Below are 26,782 nucleotides of genomic sequence, written 5' to 3'. Positions count from 1 at the left end.
GAAATAGCTTAGCATGAGCTTTTTACTTCTAGGGCTCGCATTTATGCTTCAAAACTCATGAAAGTGGTCCTCATGTGTCAAGATGATCCTGCTGAACACTGGTTCGCGTTTGATTAAGCTTGCGTTGCCCAGAGACCTTATTTGAAGCATCGCGCCAAAAACCCATTCGAAAATCCCATAGGCAGAAACAGTGAAGAACCCGGAGGTCCGGGACTTCCGCGGTCCGACTACAAAAATACATTATCCCTGCAGGACTCTATTGGAAATAAATACAAGCTGTCTGTCCAAAATAGCAATTACAAGTGGACCCTATTCTACAGTCTCTGCGCTGTGTGGAGGAGGTGCTGTGATGCTCATCAGACCTCTCTGGATGAGACGAGCCATTACATTTTGTGAACACAGCACCCCCTCATGCACATCAGGTAAGACCATAGAGACCCTGAGTGTGTTCTGTTGTAACTGTGATCTCTGTGAATGTGTATTTAAGACAGCTAACAAAAAGTCTGCTAGCATCTATGCTAACTAGCTAACGTCATTGGTTTAGGAGAAAACCAGCGTCAGCCATACCAATTTATTGCCAAATGCTTTTTGGAGTCAACGCAGTAACATCAGCAAAAGTCACCAGATTTGACGCTAGTCGCTTTTGAGAAATATAATCGCTATGGGGGTCTGAAAAGTCACTAAGACTAGAGACAAAGTCGGCAAGTTGGCAACACTGGTGTATGGAAATTAACATATAGACCCACATGCATAACCGGTCAAAAATATTCTCGTGGATAACGTTTAACGATTGACATCGATATCCTTAACTGCAATAGAGTAATACCAGTTATTGGCCCGTGCCTAGTTAGCGCCTTGCTCTACCCATTGACTTCCACAGGGAATGGAACCCTCCACCCTGGCAGAGTGCCTTGCATCTGTGCTCACCGGTGGCAGTGTGACCTGTCCGGTGACCTCTGGAGGCTGCAGGCTGAGGTCGTCTCCCGGTTCCACCTCCAGACAGCTGGGGTAGGGGGGTGGGGGGTAAGGAGGGTACTCGTGAGGCGGCGGGGCCTGGCCCTCCTCCTCCTCCAGAGGGGGGGGCAGGGCGTGGTCAGGGAGGGGCGAGCGGGGGGGCAGGGGGGGAGGGGTGTGGCTCTCCGTGTCGGTGCCCGCGTTGCTCCTGGCAACCGAACGATGCTCCGCGCCGCCCGTCCCGTCCTCCGTTAGCTGAGTGTGTGTCATGGCCGTACAGTGGCGGGTAGAGTAAACAAAAACAGTACTCAAGTAAAATTACAGTTACGTTAGAATATATTTACTCAAGAAAAAATTATTACTTGAGTAAGAGTAAAAAACTATTGTGTAAAAAACTATCAAGTAGTGAGTAACTAGATGCAATTTATTATGGTAATGTTATACGGTGGTCATCGTTGTCGCTCGCTACTCACTACTCGACCTATTAATGGCCCAATGCAACTGAGTAAAAGTACTATTTTATTGCAAATGTACTTGAGTACGAGTAAAAAGTATTCCGTAAAAAGACGACTCTAATTTACAAAATTTAATAAATACATAAATGTACATAAAGTACATGGATAATATGTACTTGGGTACTACCCACCTCTGTGGCCGTAGTGATGGTCTCCATGGGGATGGTCTCCATGGCGGCCAGAGTGGTCTTCTGGTAGAGCAGCTTCTGGATGTTGGGTCCGGCTGGGCCCTCTGGCTCTGTGATGGAGCTGCGTTTCTTGAGGGGCCGCGGGGCGTGGTGTAGCCGTCGCCGCAGCGCCTCCAGGTCGGCATCGCTGGGCTTCCTGTGGGGGTTGGACAGGAAGGGGAGGAGCTTGGTGGGGCTGAGCGGACGAGGGGCGGAGCGTTCTGCCGTCTCTGGTCCGATGCCTTCGCCGTTAATCAGGCAGCCGCCGTCTGCCTCGCTCCCTTCACACAAAGACGACCCGGAATGCACAGTGGCGTCTGAGCTGATAGACTGCTGCCCCCCGCAGGCTGGGAGGACCGGCTTCCCGTACACTGTGAGGAGGCAGGGAAAACCGTTAGTATTAACAGAAGCAGAAGTGGTGATAGTAGTAGTCATAGTAGTCATAATAGCAATAGGAACAGTAGTAGTAGCTGTAATAATAACAGGAGTAGTAACAGTAGTACTGTAGTAGTAATAACAGTAGTAGTAATAGCAGCAACCGTAGTAGTTGTGGCAAGTACATTTGTGACTCACTTGCCCGACCACAAATCTATCGTACTTGCCCGGAATACATTTTTACTTGCCCCTATACTTAATTGTTTTATTTATTAGGAGTTATTAAATAACAACAAAGGCTACAGTTAATTGTCATGTTTAGTCTTTATAAATAGAACAAGGAAAGACACTTGCTCTCAAACTTGCAAAAAACTGCGCAATACATTGGAGTTTCGCCCACATTCTCTAACGCCACCCAACTAAACTCCTGGTTCCAGGATAAATTAATTGTATCGTTAATTAATTTGACCCTTAATTAATTGACCAATGCCATGATGGCTAACATATTTGTATCCACTTGCCGAATCGAGCAAGTGAGTTGCTTGATTTACTAGCCCGACATGACATTTTTCTTGCACTGGGCAAATGGGCAAGCCTTATTGTTGAGCCATGTAGTAATAGTAGCAGTAACAGAAGCAGTTGTAGTATGTGTAGTACTGTAGTAGTAACAGAAGCAGTATGAGTATGTGTAGTACTGTAGTAGTAACAGAAGCAGTAGTAGCATGTGTAGTACTGTAGTAGTAACAGAAGCAGTAGGAGCATGTGTAGTGCTGTAGTAGTAACAGAAGCAGTAGGAGCATGTGTAGTACTGTAGTAGTAACAGAAGCAGTAGTAGCATGTGTAGTACTGTAGTAGTAACAGAAGCAGTAGGAGCATGTGTAGTACTGTAGTAGTAACAGAAGCAGTAGTAGCATGTGTAGTAGTACTGTAGTAGTAACAGAAGCAGTAGTAGCATGTGTAGTACTGTAGTAGTAACAGAAGCAGTAGGAGTATGTGTAGTACTGTAGTAGTAACAGAAGCAGTAGTAGCATGTGTAGTACCGTAGTAGTAACAGAAGCAGTAGGAGCATGTGTAGTACTGTAGTAGTAACAGAAGCAGTAGGAGCATGTGTAGTACTGTAGTAGTAACAGAAGCAGTAGTAGCATGTGTAGTACTGTAGTAGTAACAGAAGCAGTAGGAGCATGTGTAGTACTGTAGTAGTAACAGAAGCAGTAGTAGCATGTGTAGTAGTACTGTAGTAGTAACAGAAGCAGTAGTAGCATGTGTAGTACTGTAGTTGTGTAATACTGTAGTAGTAACAGAAGCAGTAGTAGTATGTGTAGTACTGTAGTAGTAACAGAAGCAGTAGTAGCATGTGTAGTACTGTAGTAGTAAGAGAAGCAGTAGTAGCATGTGTAGTACTGTAGTAGTAACAAAAGCAGTAGTAGCACGTGTAGTAGTACTGTAGTAGTAACAGAAGCAGTAGTAGCATGTGTAGTACTGTAGTTGTGTAGTACTGTAGTAGTAACAGAAGCAGTAGTAGCATGTGTAGTACTGTAGTAGTAACCGAAGCAGTAGTAGCATGTGTAGTACTGTAGTAGTAACAGAAGCAGTAGTAGCAGGTGTAGTACTGTAGTAGTAACAGAAGCAGTAGTAGCATGTGTAGTACTGTAGTAGTAACAGAAGCAGTAGTAGCATGTGTAGTACTGTAGTAGTAACAGAAGCAGTAGTAGCAGGTGTAGTACTGTAGTAGTAACAGAAGCAGTAGTAGCATGTGTAGTACTGTAGTAGTAACAGAAGCAGTAGTAGCATGTGTAGTACTGTAGTAGTAACAGAAGCAGTAGTAGCATGTGTAGTACTGTAGTAGTAACATAAGCAGTAGTAGCAGGTGTAGTACTGTAGTAGTAACAGAAGCAGTAGTAGCATGTGTAGTACTGTAGTAGTAACAGAAGCAGTAGCAGCATGTGTAGTACTGTAGTAGTAACAGAAGCAGTAGTAGCATGTGTAGTACTGTAGTAGTAACAGAAGCAGTAGTAGCATGTGTAGTACTGTAGTAGTAACAGAAGCAGTAGTAGCAGGTGTAGTACTGTAGTAGTAACAGAAGCAGTAGGATTATGTGTAGTACTGTAGTAGTAACAGAAGCAGTAGTAGCATGTGTAGTACTGTAGTAGTAACAGAAGCAGTAGGATTATGTGTAGTACTGTAGTAGTAACAGAAGCAGTAGTAGCATGTGTAGTACTGTAGTAGTAACAGAAGCAGTGGTAGCATGTGTAGTACTGTAGTAGTAACAGAAGCAGTAGTAGCAGGTGTAGTACTGTAGTAGTAACAGAAGCAGTAGTAGCATGTGTAGTACTGTAGTAGTAATACTGTAGTAGTAACAGAAGCAGTAGTAGCATGTGTAGTACTGTAGTAGTAACAGAAGCAGTAGTAGCAGGTGTAGTACTGGTCACCTCTGTGCTGGCTGCGGGTCAGCGTGCCCTGGCTGGTCTGCTGGTAGGCCTTCCCGGGCGTGGCCTGCTGAGTGTACATAGAGTAGATGGACGACGCCGCCAACGTCTGGGGCTTCTGCAGCACGGCGGGCGGGGCTTCCGAGGGGTCGGGGGTGAAAGGTCTCACGGTGGCGGCCGGTGGGCTGTCCTGCTTGTAGGGGCGGAGGAGAAAATCGATACCGCATAGTATTGCGATATTTTGTATGAATGCCAAGTATTGCGATATTTTATTATATAAATTGTCAGGTGCATGCAACATTTAGGACAGGTTTTTATGACAGTGTTGGTCAGTCTGTCTGCGTGACCATTTTGCTGCAATAAAATGCTTGAAGTGAGATGAACAGAGTGGAAGCTTAACTCATTCACTGCCAATATCTGACTGGCATTTTTGGCACAGGCCAAGTATTTCCATAATGTTTGGTCATCTTTCAAGACCCACAGTAAATTCTGTACTAGGACTACAGTGATGTCCAATACCTCGAAATGAAGATCTAAGTCTCTACTTTCACCCCCAAAAAGAAAGTTAGCTTTTAGCATGTTCTGTACTCTACTTATAACCCTTTTTATACACCCCATGTTCACCAAAAAAGCCTGTCTGGGAAGAGAAAAGGGAGAAAAAAGCATTTTTGTAAAAGGGCACAATCTCAGGCATAACTCACTCTCAATTCTTTTATTTTGAACTGTATTGACATCAGACATGTAAATATTATTCGTTAGGACACAAATGACAAAAAAAAAAAATATATATATATATATATATATACACACATGAAGTGCTTTTTTTTTACATTCAACAATACAGTTTACTCGGTGTGAGTGTGCAGACAGACAGACAGACAGACAGACAGACAGACACACCGACAGACAGACAGACAGACAGACAGACAGACAGACAGACACACACACACACACACACACACACACACACACACACACACACACACACGATCCCCCTTTTAGATTTCTAACCCAACATAGGATAAGCAATAACCACGCCCTGTGGCGCTGGGATTGGCCAGGAGCAACACTGGAGGGCACGCAGCCCAGCGATTTCATGAACCAACTGAAGAGCTCTTGAGAAGGACAGCGGGCTGCTGTGAGTGCCTTCTGCCCGCTGCTGCCTAGCTGTTCCTGTGTTTATTTTTGATTTGTTCTGGTCCACCAGTCCTCGTCCATGTCTCCCTGTCATATCAACTCTGCTATTTGATCGTTCCCGTTTTCCCCTCGGCTATTCAACACGTCCTCACCGCCCTCGCAAACTGATCGATCATTTCCTCATTCCTCCGATGATCAAACACATCTCTTGATTACTTTCTCCCGTTTTCTCCTGGCTGGCACAGAGGAAGGCGATTCCAGCTCGTGCAGCGCGCCGAGGGCGTTTCAATGGCGTTTCTCCTGTCTGCACAAGGAAGCGTTACCCGTTCTCTGCTTTTCCTCTTGCTCAATTTCAAAACAACAGCTGCGGTATGTGTTTGATCGCGTGCTGTCGGCTACCCTTTGAAGGCAGGGACCTGTGTCTGTGTCATAGGCTGGGCAAGTGTTTGCTGCAGGCGCTGCACCAATAAAAACAAAAACACGTCAAACACGTCCTTGGCGGGGAAGGCCATTGCTGATAACACGTCAAAGACGTCATTGGCGGTGAATGAGTTAATAGATGTTGACAAAGTTTTCCTTTGGGGACATCATTTTCAGTGGAACAAAGGTAATAAATCGCAATATACCGGCAATACTAGCATTATCGCAATATCACAATACTATTGTATCGTGACTTAAATATGGTGATAATATCATATCGTGAGGCATCTGGTGATTGCCACCCCTACCTGCTTGGCGGGCAGTGGCAGGGTGTGGCTGTGGCGGGGCAGGGTGTGGCTGTGTCCGGGCTGGGCAGGCGCGGCCCGCGGAAGGCTGCATGCCGGGCGAGCTTTGCCGGGGAAGGTGCCCGTGCTGTATGGGGGTCTGGTGAACCCCGGCGGGACGCACTGCGAGAACTGTTTGGGCTTAGTGGGGACCGGAGGCGGAGCAGACATCTTGGCCACACCTTTGCCTGAAGCCTGAGGGTGAAACACAGAGCAGACATGAAAGATAACGTGCTGACTGTCACTCATCATACATACCACATACATTGTGTCACGGGCAGCCTAGCTCATGGATGTGTCCTACTGGCTGTCAGTCTGACGTGGGTGAAGCAGCTTATGGGAAGTTAGGTTGCGTCTTCAAGAAGGACTTCCGGGTCGGAGATCGCTCTCTCTGACCCTTGTTGCAAGACCGTGTGCCATAACCGATTCAATGGACTGTCAAGTTTCCTTTTTTTTTTTTTTTTTTTTATATATATTTTTTCTCAGATTTTTTATCCCATTTTTATCCCCCTTAGTGCTAATTTACTTTTATTTATCCTGGTTGCTACTCCACCCTCTGCCGATCTGGGGAGAGCCGAAGCTGGCTCCATGCTTCCTCCGAGACATGGGCAGTTAGCCAGCCGCTTCTTTTCACCTGACAGGGGAAGCTTCACTGGTAGGACATAGCACGTGGGAGGATCACGCCATTCCAACCGGTTCCCCTCCCTCTGAACAGGCGCCCTTAACGACCAGAGGAGGAACCACATTAGCAACCAGGATATTGCATGTTTTTGGTGAAGGCGGTTCCTATATGAAGGAAACCCCCGGGAGGCACGGGGAGAACATGCAAACTCCACACAGAAGGGCCCTTTTGACGACCCCACCCGGGCGGTGGGCACTCGAGGACATGCGGACGGGCACGCATTCCTTCAGCGCTCACAGCGTCCCAGGTGGGAATCGAACCCAGGACCTTCGAGCTGTGAGGCGACAGCGCTTACCACTGCACCACCGTACCCCCCTCTTTTTCTAAACATGTTTTGTTTCAAGTATTGCCTCTGTCTTATAAACATGAACTGGAAGAGGTGCACAAGGATGAAGTTTCATCCCAATCTCATTCCATCCAACAGCCTCTTTCATATTATGTTTTACAGCGACCAAACTAGTTGGAAGCCTGGACGAACCAGTGCCTAATGATAATCATACTAACGATGAGTGATAACGATGCCCAGAGTTGTGGTTGCCGCTAGGGATGTCAATTTTCGGTTAATTTCACTTTCGATTAACCGACGCTAATAATCGATTAACCTATCGGTTAATTCATAATTTTTTAATATTTTTTTTTTTTTTTTTTTTTTTTTTTTGTCTATTTACTCAATGAGCTCATGCCCAAACAAGGCGTGTCTATTTAGATGCTGAAATGTTAATGCTTTTTGTGTTAGAATTATGCCTTTATTTTTTGTTGGCTTTGCTGAAATTTATAAGTTTATTGCCACATTTTGATCAGGTAATCATTCCAAAATCATTCTGGCTCTTATATGGATGACAAGGAAATATATTTTTGAGAGCTTTATTTCCTGTTTATGTAAACATTACAACAACAACAATCTGTTATTTCTTTAGATTTTTTCACATTAGGCCTACTGTCTTTTGCAGCATAAAAACTTAAACAAAATATAGCCTATTTCGATTTGCTGCCAACAATTGAACAAAATTTGAACAAAATAGTTGCATGATGCAAAACACTGTGCAAAATCTGCAAGGAAACTCAAAAAAAAAAAAAAAAAAAAAAAAAAAATTAATATTAACTGATAGACCGACAGCAATAACCGAACAACGACGTTAGCGACGGTTAATCGATTAACGGTTAACCGTTGACATCCCTAGTTGCCGCGACACATTGTTTAACGTACAACATACCTGATCAAAAATACAATCCAAGTCACATGATGAACATCAGGTTATTGCGATGAGGAAGCACTCGGATTGAGAGTCAAAGTACAGCAGTACCTGGTTGTCCCTGAGCAGGTTCTCTGTAATATGATTGGTCCGTGCGGGGACAGGGGGCGGGACGTCGGACCCAGAGAGCCCCTTCTGGTCCGAGAGAGTCTCGCCATCTACAGCAGAGACAGAGGAGTCACCACCATCACACCATCACACCATCATCACCTCTGCGTCATCATCACCTCTGTGACATCATCACCTCTGTGACATCACCTCTGTGTCATCATCACCTCTGTGTCATCATCACCTCTGTGACATCATCACCTCTGTGACATCACCTCTAGCTAACGCTAGCTCTTTATATCAGTATTTATATCACTCATGACTTGACGTATGACTATAGCGTTCCATTGAGTCAGACGTCATGAATCGTTTTTAGCAACAGCTTATTTTTTTAAACTTGAGCACAAAATTTGATTATTTGTTAAAAGAAATAGTGTGGCCAATCAACATGGCCCGGTCAGCAACACATGAAATATCTTTAAAAAATTACCAAATACACTGGAAGGTGGCTTTAAGCCCACGGCGCAGTAGTGTGGCCATTCAGCTTCCTGGCACCACCCATATCCCCCCAGCCACTCCCCCTAGCCACGCCTCGAATCCCGACTCTACGAGCTTCCTATCCCCCTAGCTACGACCCCTTTTCCCTCGCCCCCCACTTCCTTGCACCCCTCTCCCACCACCCATATCCCCGTAGCCATGCTTCCAGAAATTTAGCAGAGATTTTCCGTCCCTTTGCGCCGTTTCTCAGCTGCGTTGTAGGGGCCGAGGCTCACCTGAGTCGCAGCAGCTGAGGCTGGACATGCGCGGCAGGGTGGAGGCGTGGCTATAGCCGCCGCCGGGGTCAAAGACTGAGCTGCTCCAATCAGAGAGCTTGGAGGATTTAGATGTTTGGAAACCTGTGGAGAGTAGAAAAAAACATACGTATCCAGTACAGGTTGTGGCTCTAGTGTGAATCAGGAGAACATTTACAAAAAAATTAAAATAAAAATGTCAAGCTCCTAGGGCCCCCACCACAGCCATGGTACTCAATCATGAGACTTATATACTATATATATATATATATATATATATATATATATATATATATATATATATATATATATATATATACATCCCATCTGTTTATATTTTGTTCACTGACACGGATTTTCGTTATGATTGATTCACCGAATTAATTGCGTAATAAATAGCATAACCATGGCCAGTTCAGACCCAATATGCAACCCACCCCACACACAGACTCAGCATAGCGCCACCTATTGGCAAATACGAAAAGTGGTTTATCTCGAGAACCATTTGTCGGATCGACTTTAAACTCAGGGAGTGCGCTTAGTAGTAGTAGTATTTATTTGTCCTTTTGGAAAGTTGTCCTGCATCTGTAGCAGTCAGACAAAACACAGCACAAGACAAGACAATACAGTACAGACAAGATACAGTACAGTACAACACAATGCGACTACAATACATCAAACAATAACAACGGATATGATCACAAAGTGCTTCACACCAACCCCACCCCAGTGGAAAAAAGTAAATAAATAAATTACAAGAGCTCTGGTCATGTGTTCAGAGCTTATTAAGCAGATCAATACTGGATGGGGGGGGGGGGCTGATGGAGTGCAGTGCCGAATTTCATGCAATTTGACATAGGGTTTGACATAGGGTAACCCACCTACTGGCAAACACAAAAAGTGGTTTATCTCGAGAACCATTTGTCGGATCGACTTCAAACTCGGGAGTGCGCTTAGGGGGACCTGACGGAGTTCAGTGCCGAATTTCATGCTACTCGGCATAGCACCACCTACTGGCAAACACAAAAAGTGGTTTATCCCCAGAACCGTTTGTCCGATCAACTTCAAACTTGGGGAATGCGCTTAGGTGGATCTGATGGAGCGCACTGCCGAATTTCGTGCAATTCGGCATAGCGCCACATACTGGCAAACACAAAAAGTGGTTTCTCTCGAGAACCATTCATGGGATCGACCTGATGGGAGTGTAGTGCCCAATTCTGTGCAATTCTGCATAGCGCCACCTATCAATACCTTACACACACAACACAATACCAGGCCGGAGTCCCAGAAAACTAGATTTGAAGGGCGCGTAGTGGTCTGATAATCTAGTATGGCAACTAGGCGAATCTCCCAAAAAGTTGGTGTGTTCCTTTAACGGTTAAAGGGTTAATTATTAACATCCCTACACCCGTCTTCAGGGGGCAGCAGTGTACCTGAGGCGGGTTTGGCTGGTCTGGGTGGAGGCTTCAGGGTGTCGGGCATGGGCAGGGTGGCGGTGCCGTCGGGGTGCAGCTCGGGGGGAGGAGCCTGGGAGCCGGGGGGCGGAGCCCAGGAGCCGGGGGGCGGAGCCTGGATGTACGGCCCCACCGCCGCCACCCGGGAGCTGCCTGCCTGCAGCGCCGCATGGCCGTCCACCACCACCTGAGACAGAGACACACCAACAGCTTCACTGCAACATGAGTACGGCTACAACTATTTATTACCAGCAGAATACCTCGCTCACAGGTACGCAACTCCCCAGTGGGTTTTCATAGTCCACTTCCATGGCAGATTACAACTCAGCTCACCTGTGTGCTGCTCTACTTTGGTGCACCTGTGGGCTCCTCCACTTTGTAGCTCTCCATGGTGGTGAACATGTCTCGAGTCATTTTGACCACTAATTTTCTATTTTTGCATATTTACTCAGCCCTTATTACCTAATTCAAAAAATCGGGCTCCGTTAGGTCACACTTCCTGAAAGATTCAGCGTGATCACACATAAAATGGCATAGCTGTGGCCGAACACAATTCTAATCCCTCACAGACAGACAGACCGACAGACAGACAGACAGACACTTTGCATTCTTATTATAGAATTACAGTACCCCTTTGCCAAGCAAGGAGGTCATAGTATTCGGTGTAGTTTGTTTGTTTGTCAGCAGGATTACAGAAAAACTACTGGGCCAATTTTCAAGAAACTTGGTGGAAGGCTGTAGCATGGGCCAAGGAAGAACCCATTACAGTTAGAGTGGATCTGTAGTCCAGTAAAAATGTCACTTGACCTCACACTAATTGCAACAAAACCAAACTCAACTGATTTTGTATCCTCAACATGTCCTCAATGAAGGAAAAAAAGTGTTAAGGAAATGTATGAAGGGAAAGTTTTGAAACTGACCTATATGATGCTACCAAAAATGTTTTTTTTTTTTTTTTTTTTAACATTTTTTATGATTATTATTATTATTATTATTATTATTATTTTTCTCCTTGAAGCAAAAAACACATACAGGATATAAGTGATGAGACGTTTTTGGTAGGCTACCATTATATTTAGGTCATTTTCAAAACTTTCCCTTCATACATTTCCTTAACACTTTTTTTCCTTCATTGAGGACATATTGAGGATACAAAATCAGTTGAGTTTGGTTTTGTTGCAATTAGTGTGAGGTTGACCCACATATTTGCATAAAATGCCTGGACTACTGATCCAACTCATGAATAAGCAGTGATAGCAGAAAGCTTGAGGGAGGGCGGCACTGTCCAAGGGCCCTTCTCTAGCAACGATTATCCTAGAGTCAGGCGGCAGGATGACGACCCGTGGGACACGCCCCATCACCCGTTCCATTGTCTCACGGAGGTTTGATAGTGGCTGTCACAGCTGTCCATCATCACATCATACCCCCTTTTTATATCGCCAAATAACGAATTAAAAACAGAAAAATTAGCACTTGAGCATACATCAGTGTGATAAGAACTACCTGACAGAAACCATCTTTGGGGAAAAAATATATTTGACGTGTACTTGGTTTGACACATGTCCCACCTGCTAACTTGGAGTGGTAGGAACACACACACACAAAAAACTAACCTAAACTAAACTTTACCACTATTCCTTCAGAAGTTGCAGACTGTGTTGCATAGTTGATTGCTCTATTGCTGACAAAAATGTGTTATTGTAAGTTGCTTTGGATAAACTTATGACGTAATGTAATGTAATGTAACACAACCTCACAGCACCAACTACAATGGCAACGGCTAGTGATCTAGCAATTGAAGCTTTTCTAATTTGCAATACAGTAAATTGAATAAGTGTCAGTTATGTGTTGTGTGAAAAAATGATTTTGTCCTGCTGTGTGTTGAAGCCGAGGGTTCAGCTTTCTACTTCTGCATTGATGCCAATGCGTAAGTAGCAGAAAACTGCAATTCCTCGAATGGCCATGAGGCTGGTTGCAAGACTCAATCCCCATTCACCCCCATGTTAATTCCTGTGTTCAGCGTAAATAAACAACATATTTACAGCCTGGTTTTGGTCTGTATAGCTAATTTCACCATTCACAACAACTGTACGGGGGGTGAATTTGTATATAACTCACGCTTTTAGAGTAAAATAGCCCAAACTTCAGAATGCCGCGGCCCACTTTGAAATCTGAAAATCTTCCGAGGCTGACCCAACCCTTTAATCACAACTCTGATCAGCACACGAGACTAAGATGATGTATTTCCCTATAGGTTTTTTATATTATATATTTTTATTACATTTTTTTTTTTTCCCCCCCCCCCGATTTTTTATCCCATTTTATCCCCCATTAGTGCTCATTTGATTTCTCAATCCTGGTTGCTGCTCCATCCTCTGCCGATCTGGGGAGAGCCGAGACTGGCTCCATGCTTCCTCCGAGACATGGGCAGTCAGCCAGCCGCTTCTTTTCACCTGACAGAGGAAGCTTCACCGGTAGGACATAGCACGTGGGAGGTTCACGCTATTCCAACCAGTTCCCCTCCCTCTGAACAGGCGCCCTTAACGATCAGAGGAGGAACCACATTAGCAACCAGGATATTGCATGTTTTTGTGAAGGGGGTTCCTATATGAAGGAAACCCCCGGGAGGCACGGGGAGAACATGCAAACTCCACACAGAAAGGCCATTTTGCCGACCCCACCCGGGCGGTGGGCACTCGAGGACATGCGGACGGGCACGCATTCCTTCAGCGTTCACCTCGTCCCCAGGTGGGAATCGAACCCACGACCTTCGAGCTGTGAGGCGATAGTGCTTACCACTGCCCCACCGTACCTCCAAAATTGGGAGTGTTGGCAGACCACCTGCAGTACCTCCACGGCCCAATAGTGGGCCGCGGCCCCCAGTTTGGGAATCACTGAAATAGACGATAGAAAAGACAATGTTTTGATTGACAGTTCGCCTGTCCAGTGATCGCACAGCTCGGCGATCATGGACCAATAGCAGGCGGAGCTGCAGATCTGTAGGAAACCCCCCGGTCTAGCGCCCTCTGGCACAACCTGCATGAAAACCAAGAAGAACTAGAGGTTTCAAAACCTGAGTCCACAAACCAATGGGTGACGTAACTGTCGTGGAAATTTGTAAGTTGGATTTGTTTGGAAGTTTACCCTTAAATAAGACCAATAAACTAGTATTTAAAAGTTATCACAATGATTTATTACAGAAACAAAAGTCTATACGGATCCGGGACGTTCCAGCTTATTACACCCTGAATTCCTGAGCTAGCAATGACCCCGTTCCAGGGTGGTTGATGGCTTTTATAAACTCTGAACGGGAGATCATACCAAGACACTGTGCCTGCAGTCACAGTGCCCCCTAACCCCAGGAGGAGTAATAGCATGCTAGTATTATCTAATCTCCCTCCCTCCAGCTCTTTCTACAGTCTACAGCAGTGGTGCTCACATGTTCTCACATGAAGGACCCCTAAACTGACAAAAATTAGATCACGGTGGCAAGGTAAATACAGCGTTCATTTTCTCATTGTCTCTATGATATAATAAGGATATGAGCCGCTGCAGAAAATAAGCTATTTACAGGATGTAAATACACGCATTACACATGCGCCGTACTCCTTGTTTCCAGGCTGCTGTTTCGCACATTAACACATTGAGTGCCAGCCATTTTTTCAATCCTGTAGGTAAGTTGTGCCAGGTTTTTTTTTGAGGATTCTGGCTCATTTTACAAGAGCCGAGGATTATTTTCTGTTAAGAATTCGTGAACACCAATCATCTAAAAATAACTAATAGAATGTGTGCTTTCTCTGTCTAAAAGAGTTAGTTTGCAGAGTTAGTAGTTATGTAGATATTAGCCGTTGAGTACAGCATGGTTTCAGAGATTTTCAGAGAGTTTGGAGATAAATGGATTTTTAGAACCACCTCACGTGCCTGTGATTATGGGTGCCCTTGTCTCCCACTCTGTGCGCTCTCTCTCTCTCTCTCTCTCTCCTCTCTCTCTCTCTCTCTCTCTCTCTCTCTCTCGAGAGAGAGAGAGAGAGAGAGAGAGAGGAGAGAGAGAGAGGGAGAGAGCGAGAGGGAGAGTTGCTTCAACTCCTCCCTCCGTGGGCGTTCTTCTTGGCTGCAGCGGCCGTCACAAGCTTGTCACCAGTCTCAGTGCTTTGCTGCTGTCCTGTGCCTGTGGCTGCGCGGCCGCTGTTTGAGGAAGTCGGGATGGACTCGCTCGCTTCTTGGAGTTTTGGTTGAGAGAAGCTTTTGCGATTCTGGTCATATTTATGCTGCGTGTTTCAAAGTGTGTTCCACCTGTAATCTATTATGTAAATTTGCAATCCCGCATCGCCAGCAATCAGCGCGAAAACGAAAGCGTTTTCCCCCATCCATTTTCATGAGAATGGCTGGGGTGAGAATGGCGTGACAAGTTAAAAAAATGCTTGCCTTCCTCTAGTCAGGAGAGCACTGTCGCCACTTAGTGGTCGGTAAAATAGATTATACACATTCTCTTGCTCCAATAGTGAACTCGAAGATGTAAAAGGGGTTGATTGATGTCCCACCGTCAAAAAAAAAAAATGTTTATGTAAGACGAGATATCTCGGCTTTGGCACTCAAGCGTTGGATTATGTAAGACGAGATATCTCGGCTATGGCACTCAACGTGTTAATAGCCTCATGTTGCATCAATATAAAAAAAAAAAAACTTTCTCAGGCTGAGTTAAAAATCATAATTCTCCTTTAAATAAAAGACTATGGAAGAAATTCTGCAAATTTATTTGGCGACCCAAATATAATCTCTTGCAACCCACCTGTGGGTCCCCAGTCTTTAACCCATGGCACGCCAATCAAACCATTCTACAACAAACTAAGATATTTGTTTGGTGTGACATGGCTGTCTGTCTGAGATGTTTGCTCAGATTCCACATGTTCAACCCTTGTTTGTCTGTGTTTACCCCATGGCACACCAATCAAACATCCAACAACTGCTGTTGGCAGTTGTTGGATAAGGTTTGAGTGGTGTGCCATGGGCTTTAGGGGACCACTGGTCTACAGCGTGTGCTGAAGCTCACCGGCAGGTTCTCCTTGTGCTGAAGCGCCGCCTTCTTCTTCCACAGGCGCTGCCTGAGCTCGGCCAGGCGGCGGTCCATGGCCGCCACCTCCACATTCCTCTTGTTCAGGCTGTCTCTCTGCGTCTGCAGCCGCACGCTCTGCTCCGCATTCAGCGCGTTCCGGAGCTAAAGGAAAAGAGTCAGGGAGGCTTTCACTGGAGAAACGTCTACAGCAGGTCAGGGGTTCCCAACCTTTTTTGGCTCGTGACCCTACTTTGACGTCACAGAAATCTAAGGACCCGCAACATTCAAGTTCCGGTACATCATCGACAATGTCATCAGTGACATCGTCAGTGATGTCACATACGTTTCTTTTTCCCCGCAGAATTCTGACTTTATTCTGAGAATTCTGACTTTGATCTCAAAACTCAAACTTTTTTCTCAAAATTCTGACAGTAACTCGGAATTCTGACCTTAATCTCAGAATTCTGACTTTATTCTCAGAATCCTGATTTAAAGTTATAATCTAATAAGAGTCACTCACAATGTTGATTGAGGCTATGGTCCATTGATGGAAGCCTTTGCAGTATATAGTGACATTATGTGACATTAGTAATGTCACATAATGCAACACTGTTTGGATGTCACCTGCAATTACCACTCATTGCCATAGGTGTCACCCAAGAGAACAACGCTGAAATCTTAGAGATTATCACTTTAAACTCAGAACAAAAAAAAACAAAAAAAACGCAAGTGACCCAAATCATCTTTGGTATTATTAAATTGTGTCTGGTGTTGAAAAAAAAAAAAAAAAAAAAATCAGGCGACCCTATTTGAATTCCAGGCGACCCCAATTAGGGTCGTGACCCTAAGGTTGGGAACCACTGGTCTACAATGTGTTTGGTCTTCTGCTGTATTCGTTTGGTCTGGATTTGATCCAAGTGTGACTGACCCACTTCACAGCAACCGTTTTGAGGTGGTAAGCGGGAAGTAAAGCAGGTGTAATCAATAGCATTAATGATGGTTCCCTTCCGTTTAGCTTTTCCAGTGCCAGGGCCCTCGTTAATGTTATTGATTACACCTGCTTTACTTCCTGCTTTACCACCTCAAAATGGTTGCTGTGAAATGGGCCTATAGAGTGCCGCAGGAATGAGTCCTAATCCCTGGGACACAGGAGAAACGTCTGAGCAGGAGCCTGGTCATTCACACCAGAAGCGCTCGCCGGTCACAACCTGTCAACGCGTCAAAAATAGAGCAGACGTGGAAACTCTCGCTGCAGGATGCCAGACGGACGCGATGTGATCAGTCTCACCTGTTAACAAGGACGCCCAAATGAAACTGCCTCCACGATCATTTCCACAAGAGGACCTCTTTTATGATTTTTGAAGCATTTTCTGAAAATCACGGTTTTGGGGGGTCATATTTATGCTTAAAAAAGTCATAAAAGTGTTCATTTGTGAAAATAATCTTGAACACAAAGGTCAGAGTTTCCTTGTTAACCACAGTCCTTATTTCAGGCACCAAAATCCCCATCTATCTATCTATCTATCTATCTATCTATCTATCTATCTATCTATCTATCTATCTATCTATCTATCCATCCATCCATCCATCCACCTATCTATCTATCTATCTATCTACCTACCTATCTATCTATCTATCTATCTATCTATATACCTATCTATCTATCTATCTATCTATATATCTATCTATCTATCTACCTATCTATCTATCTATCTATCTATCTATCTATCTATCTATCAAATTGAGTATGTGGGCTCTGTCCACTGTTTGTTTCAAGTTCTGTGTTCGGCCACAGCTATGCTGTTTTATGTGCGATCGGGCTGAGACTTATATATCGTCATGTCATTGTGTCTTTGGGTCATTTTTTATTTTATTCCCCCCACCCCAATTTTGTATCCCATTTTTATCCCCCATTAGTGTTAATTGTTTAATTTATTTATCCTGGTTGCTGCTCCACCCTCTGCCAATCTGGGGAGAGCCGAAACTGGCTCCATGCTTCCTCCGAGACATGGGCAGTAGCCAGCTGCTTCTTTTCACCTGACAGGGGAAGCTTCGCCGGTAGGACATAGCACGTGGGAGGATCACGCTATTCCAACGAGTTCCCCTCCCTCCGAACAGGCGCCCCGAACGACCAGAGGAGGCACCATGAAGCAAACCCCCAGGGGGCACGGGGAGAACATGCAAACTCCACACAGAAAGGCCCTTTTTGACGACCCCACCCGGGCGGTGGGCACTCGAGGACATGCGGACGGGCACGCACTCCTTCAGCGCTCACAGCATCCCAGGTGGGAATCGAACCCAGGACCTTCTAGCTGTGAGGCGACAGCACTTACCACTGCGCCACCGTGCCCCCCAGGGTCATTTATAAATGATTTTTTTTTCTTTTTTTCTATCTATTTTTTTGTATAGCTGTTTTACATTGAAGTTAACGACGAGTGACACTAGTGTACGGAAGCCGATCGTGATTACCCACAATGCCTTGCGTTGCTCACCCAGAAGTGACGTATTGCCCAAGCTCTATTATCTCATTCATGGCCAAATACGTCTTTAACGTCTTATCAGGAATGTGCCTCCCCGCCAAATACGTGTTTGACGTGTTTTTGTTTTTATTCGTGTTTAGCGTAGTTCAAAGCCTTCCCCAGCCTGTGACATGGTATCAGGTCCCTGGCCTCAAAGACAAGCCGACAACACGTGAACAAACAACTACCGCATCAGCTGTTGTTTTGAAATGGAGCAGGAGGAAAGAACAGAAAACGGAGAAACGCTTCCTTGTTGCAGAGAGGAGAAACGCCATTGAAATGCCTCTCGGCACGCTGCACGAGCTGGTCGCCTTGCTGCAGCCAGGGCAGCGAACCTGGATGAGTTGTTCGCGGTAGTCAAACCCGTGACCAACATGATCGATCCTGGTCCCAAACCCAAGCCGGACCCCGTTCCTGTGTGCCAGCCCGAAAGAGACGAGACGGAGTCACAACTTTGTGAGGAGGAGGAGAACGAGCAGCCTCGCCACAGAAATTGCTTTCACACAGAGCCAAGCAGCACGGCCACTTTCCATGTCGAGGGCGAGGAAGACTGGACTCCAATGCGACAGGACCCTGATGATCTCGCGGTAAGGAGTGTGTGTGTGTGTGTGTGTGTGTGTGTGTGTGTGTGTGTGTGAGAGACTACACTGTCTCTCTGCATTCTATGATCGTATAGTTTACTGAGACACTAGTACACTACACTGTCTCTGTACTAAATGTGATTATATAGTTTACTGAGGATATGTTGCTTTTATTTCAGATGAGGAGCCGATTGTGAGCCCACATCTCAGAATGAGGTCAGGACGGTCGAATCCCTGCCCATCTTTCGCCGAAGATTGAAAACTCCTTTTCTTTTCTTTTTTCAACTTTTTTTTTTAGTTTTCAGTTACTCTATGTAAGGGCAGTAGTGCGCCAGAGAGTGGCGCTGTGGACGTTACTGTGATGTATGTATGTGGGGAGTGAGGACGGGAGAAGAAGAGTAATAAAGAGATATCTGATCTAAGAAGTTGTTGTCTTGAATGAGGAGTCAGAGACTAACAATACATGGTGTCAGAAGGGCTACGCTACACCCACGACAGATAGGTCTGGCAGCTGTGACGACCAGTCCACGCAATTAAGAGAAGATTGGTGAATGAAAGTGCGTCGCAGTAGCCTACAAGCCACAGAAGAGAGGCTAACGAAGCTAAGCTAACCAGCTAACGCAGCGTCAGCTCCACACAGTCAAGATGGAACACATGCTGGCAATTACACCTCCGGGACCGTTCGATTTCGAACCGAGTTCGTGGCCCACATGGATCAGACGATTCGAACGCTTCAGGATAGCGTCAGGGCTGGAGGAGAAGGAGGGGGATTATCAGGTAAACTCCCTGATCTACACCATGGGAGACAAGGCTGACGACATACTAGCTTCCCTGCCTCTCACCACAGCGCAGCTAAAGGACTACGGGGCTGTTAAACAGGCTTTTGATGGACACTTTGTTGGAGTACATAACGTCATATTTGAACGTGCAAAGTTTAACAAAAGGAGCCAAGAAGAGGGTGAGAGTGCTGAACACTTTATTACTGATGTGCATAAAATGGCTGAACATTGCAATTATGGGCGATTGCGTGATGAAATGATCAGAGATAGGATTGTAGTTGGAATACGCGATGCTAAATTGTCGGAGAGGCTACAGTTAAACCCCGACTTGGATCTAGCCAAAGCGATTACACAAGTCAGGCAGCACGAGGAAGTGAGAAAGCAGCAGACTGTTTTACGCTCAGTCGAATCCCCTGCCCACATGGATGCAGTAGCATATAATAAATACAAGAAAGATGGCTACAAACAGAAAAATCAGCGTTATGCTCCAGGTCCACATCAGTCTTTCTCGACCAATGTCAAGCCGTGTGGAAACTGCGGTAAGACTTCAAAGCATTCATGGAGTGACTGCCCTGCAAAGGACGTTGAATGCAGGAAATGCCACAAGAGAGGACATTTTGCTGTTGTGTGCAGGTCAGCCCAAACCCTTAATTCTGTAGAGACAGAGTCAGATGCAGCATATTTGGGAACAGTGGAAATGAAAAATCCCCAAATACAGTCCACATGGAAAGAAACTCTGACTATAAACGGACAGTCTCTTTGTTTTAAGATAGATACAGGAGCGTCTGTGACGGCGTTACCAGAGACTGAATATGTGGAAGACAGGTATGGCCCACTCTCACCCCCTAGCAGACCATTGCTGGGCCCTAATAACCAGCCACTGGAGGCCATGGGACAAGTGGATGCAGTGCTGCAGAGAGGGGACATACAGATAGAGGAGGAAATCTTCCTTGTCAAGGGGCTAGCTACGCCATTGCTGGGCCTCCCCGCAATCATGAGGCTACAAATGATTCCCCAGCTTCACCACATTGAGGATGTAGGGACATATTTCCGCTCAACCTACTCAGAGGTGTTCACAGGGTTGGGCCAATTAAAAGGGGAATACCGAATCAAACTTAAAAAGTCAGCACAGCCTTATGCCCTCTCCGTCCCGCGACGTGTAGCTATTCCTCTTAGGAGCAAAGTCAAAGAGGAACTGGATCGCATGGAGGAGATGGGGGTTATAGCCCGTGTCGAGGAACCGACAGAATGGTGCGCGGGCATGGTTCCCATAGTCAAACCATCAGGAAAAATGCGCATCTGTGTGGATTTAACACGTCTCAACGACAGTGTGATAAGAGAGCGGCTTATTCTGCCAACAGTGGATGAGACACTAGCAAGGTTGGAGGGAGGCGCAGTCTTCACAAAGCTCGACGCCACGTCAGGGTTTTGGCAGGTGCCGCTGCACAAAGACTCTATGCTACTCACCACTTTCATCACTCCAGAAGGCAGGTACTACTTCAAAAGACTGCCCTTTGGGATTGCATCAGCCCCAGAGCACTTTCAGAGGAGGATCTCTCAGCTCGTAGAGGGAATGGATGGAGTGCTCTGCCACGCTGATGATGTCCTCGTGACAGGGAAAGACCGTGCAGAACATGACGCCAGGCTACACAATGTGCTGGCACGATTCAGAGAGGCGGGGCTTACTCTAAATGACAAGTGCCAGTTTGCTATGACAGAACTCAAGTTCCTCGGCCATGTATTGGATGCACAAGGCGTCAGGGCGGATCCCGGCAAGATCAAAGCGATCCTGCACATGCCGGAACCAAAAGACGTGTCAGAGGTCCGTCGCTTTATGGGCATGGTGGGCTTTGTGGGGAAATTTTCCCCACGTCTGCCTGAACTGACAAAACCTCTCAGGGAGTTGGAGAGGAAAGATGTCACCTGGACGTGGGAAGCGCCACAACAGAAGGCGTTCGAGGACACAAAGAAAGAACTCAGCACGGACACTGTGCTGGCGACATACAGCCCTGAGAGAGAGACAGTCGTGTCGGCAGATGCCTCTTCCTATGGGCTAGGAGGGGTCCTGACACAGAAACAGCCAGATGGCTCATGGAGACCAGTCGTCTTCATTTCCAGGAGCCTGACTACGACAGAATCAAGGTATGCTCAGATTGAAAAGGAAGCCCTTGCCGTGACATGGGCATGTGAGCGCCTGAGCGGATATCTGAGTGGTCTGGATTTCATCTTAAGAACGGATCACAAACCCCTCATCACACTCCTCAAATCGAGGGCGTTGGATGACCTTCCTCCCAGGATACTCAGATTCAGAATAAGGCTGCTCAGGTTCAACTTTGATATCATACATGTGCCAGGCAAGAATCTGATAACAGCGGACACGTTGTCAAGAGCACCCTTACCAGACAAACTCACCGACGAAGAGGAGGCGCTGGAGGAGGAATGTAAGGCGTACATCAACAGTGTGATTGCTCAGCTGCCGGCAACGCCCACAAAACTAGAACAAATAAAAGATGCACAAAACAGCGACGACACATGCATACGCCTTCGCCAACTCATCAAAAAGGGATGGCCTGATCACAGGCGAGATGTTCACGAAAGGTTACTTCCCTACTGGCCAGACAGGTCAGACCTACATGAGGGAGAAGGACTGCTTATGAAAGGAGAGAGACTGGTTATCCCAGACCACATGAGGCTGGATATCCTGCAGAGACTTCACCAAGGACATCAAGGGATCAACAAATGCCTTGCAAGAGCGAGAGAATCCGTCTGGTGGCCGGGTATCACATCACAGATAAAGCAAATGGTGGAAAGATGTGAGACCTGTGCTCAGGAAACCCCGACACCAGTCGAACCGTTGATCACAACAGACTTGCCGAGCAGACCATGGCAGAGAGTGGGGGCGGACCTGTTCCAGTGGAGAAATGGAGATTATCTGGTGTTGGTTGACTACTTTTCCAGATACATAGAGGTGTGCAACTTGCCCGGCAGCACTTCAGCAGGACAGGTGATTGAGAGATGCAAAGCTGTTTTTGCCAGGTTTGGATGCCCCGAGGTTCTGGTCTCAGATAACGGACCTCAATTCTCCAGCCATGAGTTTGCTCTGTTTGCAAGAGACTTTGACTTTGAACATGTCACAAGCAGCCCCAGATATCCCCGTAGCAATGGAGAGGCAGAGAGGGCCGTCAAAACCATTAAGTCTCTCCTGGCAAAAGAGGGGGACTTTCACAAAGCACTGCTAGTCTACAGAGCAACACCCCTAGCTCAAGGGAGCTCACCAGCACAGCTGATGATGGGAAGGAGAATCCGGACCCCAGTCCCCATCTCATCTGGACAGCTACAGCCACAGTGGCCGGATCTCCAGTCCTTCAGGGAAAAAGATGCAGCCCTGAAAACACTGCAACAACAAACATTCAATCGGCGACACCGCACACAGATTCTGCCACCATTACCTTCAGGACAGAAGGTTTGGATTATGCCTACAAAGGCTCAAGGGACTGTTGTAGGGCCAGCACACACACCACGCTCCTACATGGTGGACACACCGGGGGGTCAACTGCGGCGCAACCGGTCGCATTTGAGAGTGGTGCCTGCGCCCCAAGTATCCTCTAACATAAAGTTCACCAGGTCGGGGCGGGAGTCTAAGCCTCCAGACAGACTGGACATTTGAAAAAAAAAAAGAGGAGGGATGGAGTAGTGTAACAGTGAAAAGATGTGGTATGGAAAGAAAAAGAAATGATGTCCTCGCACATAATGTTCTAAATGTGTAAATGCTCCTAGTTTAAAATGCACCAGTTTCCACAAGTTATATGACACAACATGTTCTAGTTGATGTATAAGAAGGGCGGATAACCTTTAACTAAAAGGGGGAGATGTAAGGGCAGTAGTGCGCCAGAGAGTGGCGCTGTGGACGTTACTGTGATGTATGTATGTGGGGAGTGAGGACGGGAGAAGAAGAGTAATAAAGAGATATCTGATCTAAGAAGTTGTTGTCTTGAATGAGGAGTCAGAGACTAACAATACACTCTACTGCTGCAAGGGTGTATCTGTGTAGATGATGTTCCACAGTTGATTCCACTAATGTTGACAGAATGTGACATTGTAAGTCGCTTTGGATAAAAGTGTCTGCTAAATGACGAAATGTAATGTAATGTAAAGAGACACACATGGGCCCCACGCACACACACACACACATTCACACTCACTCACACTGAGTAAACTGTATTGTTGAATGTAAAAAAAGCACTTCATGTATATATATATATATATATTTTTTTTTTGTCATTTGTGTCATAACGAATAGTATTTACATGTCTGATGTCAATACAGTTCAAAATAAAAGAATTGAGAGCGAGTTCTGCCTGAGATTGTGTCCTTTACAAAAATGCCCTTTTCTCCGATTTCTCTTCTCAGAGAGACCTTTTTGGTGAAAACAGGGTGTATATAAATGGCTATAAGTAGAGTACAGAACATGCTAAAAGCTCACTTTTTTTTCTGGTGAACCCAGAGACGTACATCTTCATTTTGAGGTATTGCAAATCACTTTGGTGCTAATAGATAATTTACTGTGGGTCTTGAATGATGACCAACAATTATGAAAATATTTGGCCTGAGCTAAATATTGGCAGTCCTAAACTGGCCATGAATGAGTTATTATTATTATTGTTATTGTTATTATTATTATTATTATTAACTCATTGAGTGCCAGCCACTTTTGGAGAACGGACGCTCCCAGTGCCAGAGTTTCAGAGCGTTTTCAGTGATTTCTCGAGGCCCACAGAATATTGTGTGATATTACTATGTAAACACCGAACACGCACAAAGAACGATGAGACTCTATTGTATCAGCAGCAAAAAAAAGTTTATTGATATCATTTTCCGTTCTTTAGTTATCAGCCGGAGAAGATAGGTCAAAAACAGCAAAAACAGGCGTTTCCATCTAGAAGCTGAGATATTGAGCCTTTTGTGAAATGAAGCATTTCAAGCAAATCACTGACTCTGAAACTAATATTTTCTGACCTGAAACATCTGAACAGTAATTTCCTTCAATAAACAGCACCCACACCCCCCTCAACTCCAAACTCCTCCTCCGTGGGAGTGTCTCTGGTGGCTCTGCTCGCTGTGCTGGCTGCTGCGTGTGTCAGGCGAGTCTCTGCTGCCTGCTACAGTATGGCAGGCTCTGCTGCCTCACGGATCCACGTTCAGATGGCGGCCGCTCGTCGGGGGAGTCTGGATGGGGCTCGCGTTCGTCTGCGTTTCTGGGGTTTCGGTTGTGAGCTGGGATGAAGCTGCGTCCGATTATAGGCTTTCTGCTGCGCGTTTCAAAGTGCGCTGCACCCAGTCTATTTTCGGAGCGCTCAGCCTTGTGTGCCGGCTCCAAGCGCGACACTGAAAAGCCAAACCATTCTCATGAGAATGGTTTGAGGGGGAGGGGGAGGGGGGGAGCCTCCAGTCTGTCGCTCCTCAGCGACAAACCATTCTCATGAGAATGGTTTGGCTTTGGTTTTATTTTCTGGCGGCTAATCGTGTGGAGAAGCTATGCAGCAGAGACAGAGACATTTGTGGGAGCGGATTGACTGCTGTTCGCAGCTAACGTTGGCTCCAGGCAGCCAGAGCAATCTGTGCCGCTCTGGCTCATGCATCGGTTTCTCTTTCATCACGGGGCTTTTTCTGCTTTTTTCCCCTCAACTTTCTCTAATCTGGAGAGCACTGTCGCCACCTAATGGGTCTGTAAAATAGGTTATACACATTCAATAGCTCCCATATTTTTATAGGAGATGTAAGAGGCTTTGATCCACGTCCCACCGTCAAAAAACGCAATTGACGAACATACTCGTCCTTGGCACTCTACGTTAGTATTTGAATTGACGAACATACTCGTCCTTGGCACTCAATGAGTTAAGACCTTTTTTCGGACAGTGTGAAGGCAGCCCTGACCTGCAGCTCCTTGTAGAGGCGTTCCAGTTGGGCAGTGGAGTTGGAGGAGTTGTGGTGAGGAGGAGGAGGGGGAGGAGCCTCCAGTCTGTCACTCCTCAGCGCCTCCAGCTGGTCACTCAGCTCCTCTACACGCTGCACGGCCACCAGCAGCTCCCTCTGCTTCTGCTGGAACAGCCCAGTCATCTGCTCGATCTCTTCCACTGACACACAAAACACACACACACACAAACACACACACACACACACACACACACACGCACGCACGCGCACACGCACGCACACAGCCAAGCAGATATTAATGTGAAAGGATACATTTGAATGACATTTCAGGCATTTAGCTGAAATGACAAGCAGCTTAATGTAATTCCTGTGACACAATGTTGACCCAAAGTCTGGGTCAAATCCATATAATCTAATCTACTATAATCTAATCTAATCCATCCAGTCTGATGGACAGTTCCCATAAATCCATGTTATATTTCCTAATGTCCATAATCTGAATATTCATCTGAATACTGGCTGTTATTAAACAGCCTGATGTTTACAGTGTTAGACGTGTTACTGTGTTTGATGCTGCAGTGCCTTAGGATTTATGTAAATGTGTGTAAATGTGATCGCCATAAATCGTGATTTTCAGAAAGCGCTTCAAAAACTATAAAATGGTGCTCCCTTGTGGAGATGATCCTGCTGAACAGTAACACAAAGGTCTCAGTTTCACAGACCTTATTACAGACATCTAGTCCTGATCCACATCTCAACAGACCTCCACCCCCTGCTGCCCCAGACCTCCAGCACTCTGACCTAGTTTGCTATTGCTGAGGCGTTTCTGCTCCACCTGGCCCCTGAGGGCCCGGACGCGTCGCAGCTTGGCCTCCTGGTTGTGGGCGTTCTCTCTGAGCTGCTGCAGACGCTCCTGCTCAGACTGCTGCCCCTCTGGCAGCTGCAGGTACTGCAGACGCTCCTGCTCAGACTGCTGCCCCTCTGTCAGCTTGAGGTACTGCAAACGCTGCTCCTGGACCAGCCACAAACACAGACAGATTGTCACTCAGTGATGTCATTCATGCATAAATGACATCACTGGTCCACAACGTAAGTCAAATCAACCGTCAATAACTGTCAAACCAAATGAATGTCTGCAAAACTGTTGACAGTTTTTGGATATGTGTGAGATGTGCAAAATAAATCTGCATTGTTTTTGTCCCTTTAAAGGGATAGTTCACATTTTTAAGGGTTGCAGCCACTTCTATAACTGACAATGTGTGTTTGTGGGGGAGATGTGTGCACAGAGATTTTGGGAGGCTCGGTGTGTTGTACTGTAGGCCTACCTTGTATTGAGTGTATTGGACTCAG

At 46.1% G+C, this 26,782-nt stretch overlaps 2 protein-coding genes across 2 annotated transcripts in view; both read right to left on the bottom strand.

The window, feature by feature from the left end:
• LOC310775900 (NLR family CARD domain-containing protein 3-like) overlaps positions 1 to 26,782 on the bottom strand; it is a gene marked incomplete at its 5' end in the record, with an annotated part of 253,183 nt that overhangs the window by 128,840 nt on the left and 97,561 nt on the right. The gene's annotated exons all lie outside the window — the stretch shown is intronic.
• Positions 1 to 26,782, bottom strand: part of LOC310774931 (apoptosis-stimulating of p53 protein 2-like) — a gene marked incomplete at both ends in the record, with an annotated part of 51,012 nt that overhangs the window by 10,357 nt on the left and 13,873 nt on the right. The window contains 10 exons of the mRNA XM_083635021.1: positions 928 to 1,209; positions 1,601 to 2,007; positions 4,441 to 4,627; positions 6,303 to 6,533; positions 8,325 to 8,431; positions 9,095 to 9,217; positions 10,546 to 10,753; positions 15,617 to 15,781; positions 25,433 to 25,632; positions 26,234 to 26,444. Of these exons, the coding sequence (XP_083491147.1) occupies positions 928 to 1,209; positions 1,601 to 2,007; positions 4,441 to 4,627; positions 6,303 to 6,533; positions 8,325 to 8,431; positions 9,095 to 9,217; positions 10,546 to 10,753; positions 15,617 to 15,781; positions 25,433 to 25,632; positions 26,234 to 26,444 (2,121 nt within the window). The remainder of the gene's footprint in view (positions 1 to 927; positions 1,210 to 1,600; positions 2,008 to 4,440; positions 4,628 to 6,302; positions 6,534 to 8,324; positions 8,432 to 9,094; positions 9,218 to 10,545; positions 10,754 to 15,616; positions 15,782 to 25,432; positions 25,633 to 26,233; positions 26,445 to 26,782) is intronic.

Source organism: Poromitra crassiceps (genome assembly GCF_964638095.1).
Source record: "Poromitra crassiceps genome assembly, chromosome: 4".
NCBI lineage: Eukaryota > Metazoa > Chordata > Actinopteri > Beryciformes > Melamphaidae > Poromitra > Poromitra crassiceps.
Note: the sequence above shows the minus strand (reverse complement) of the source record. Positions and strands in the feature narration are given on the sequence as shown.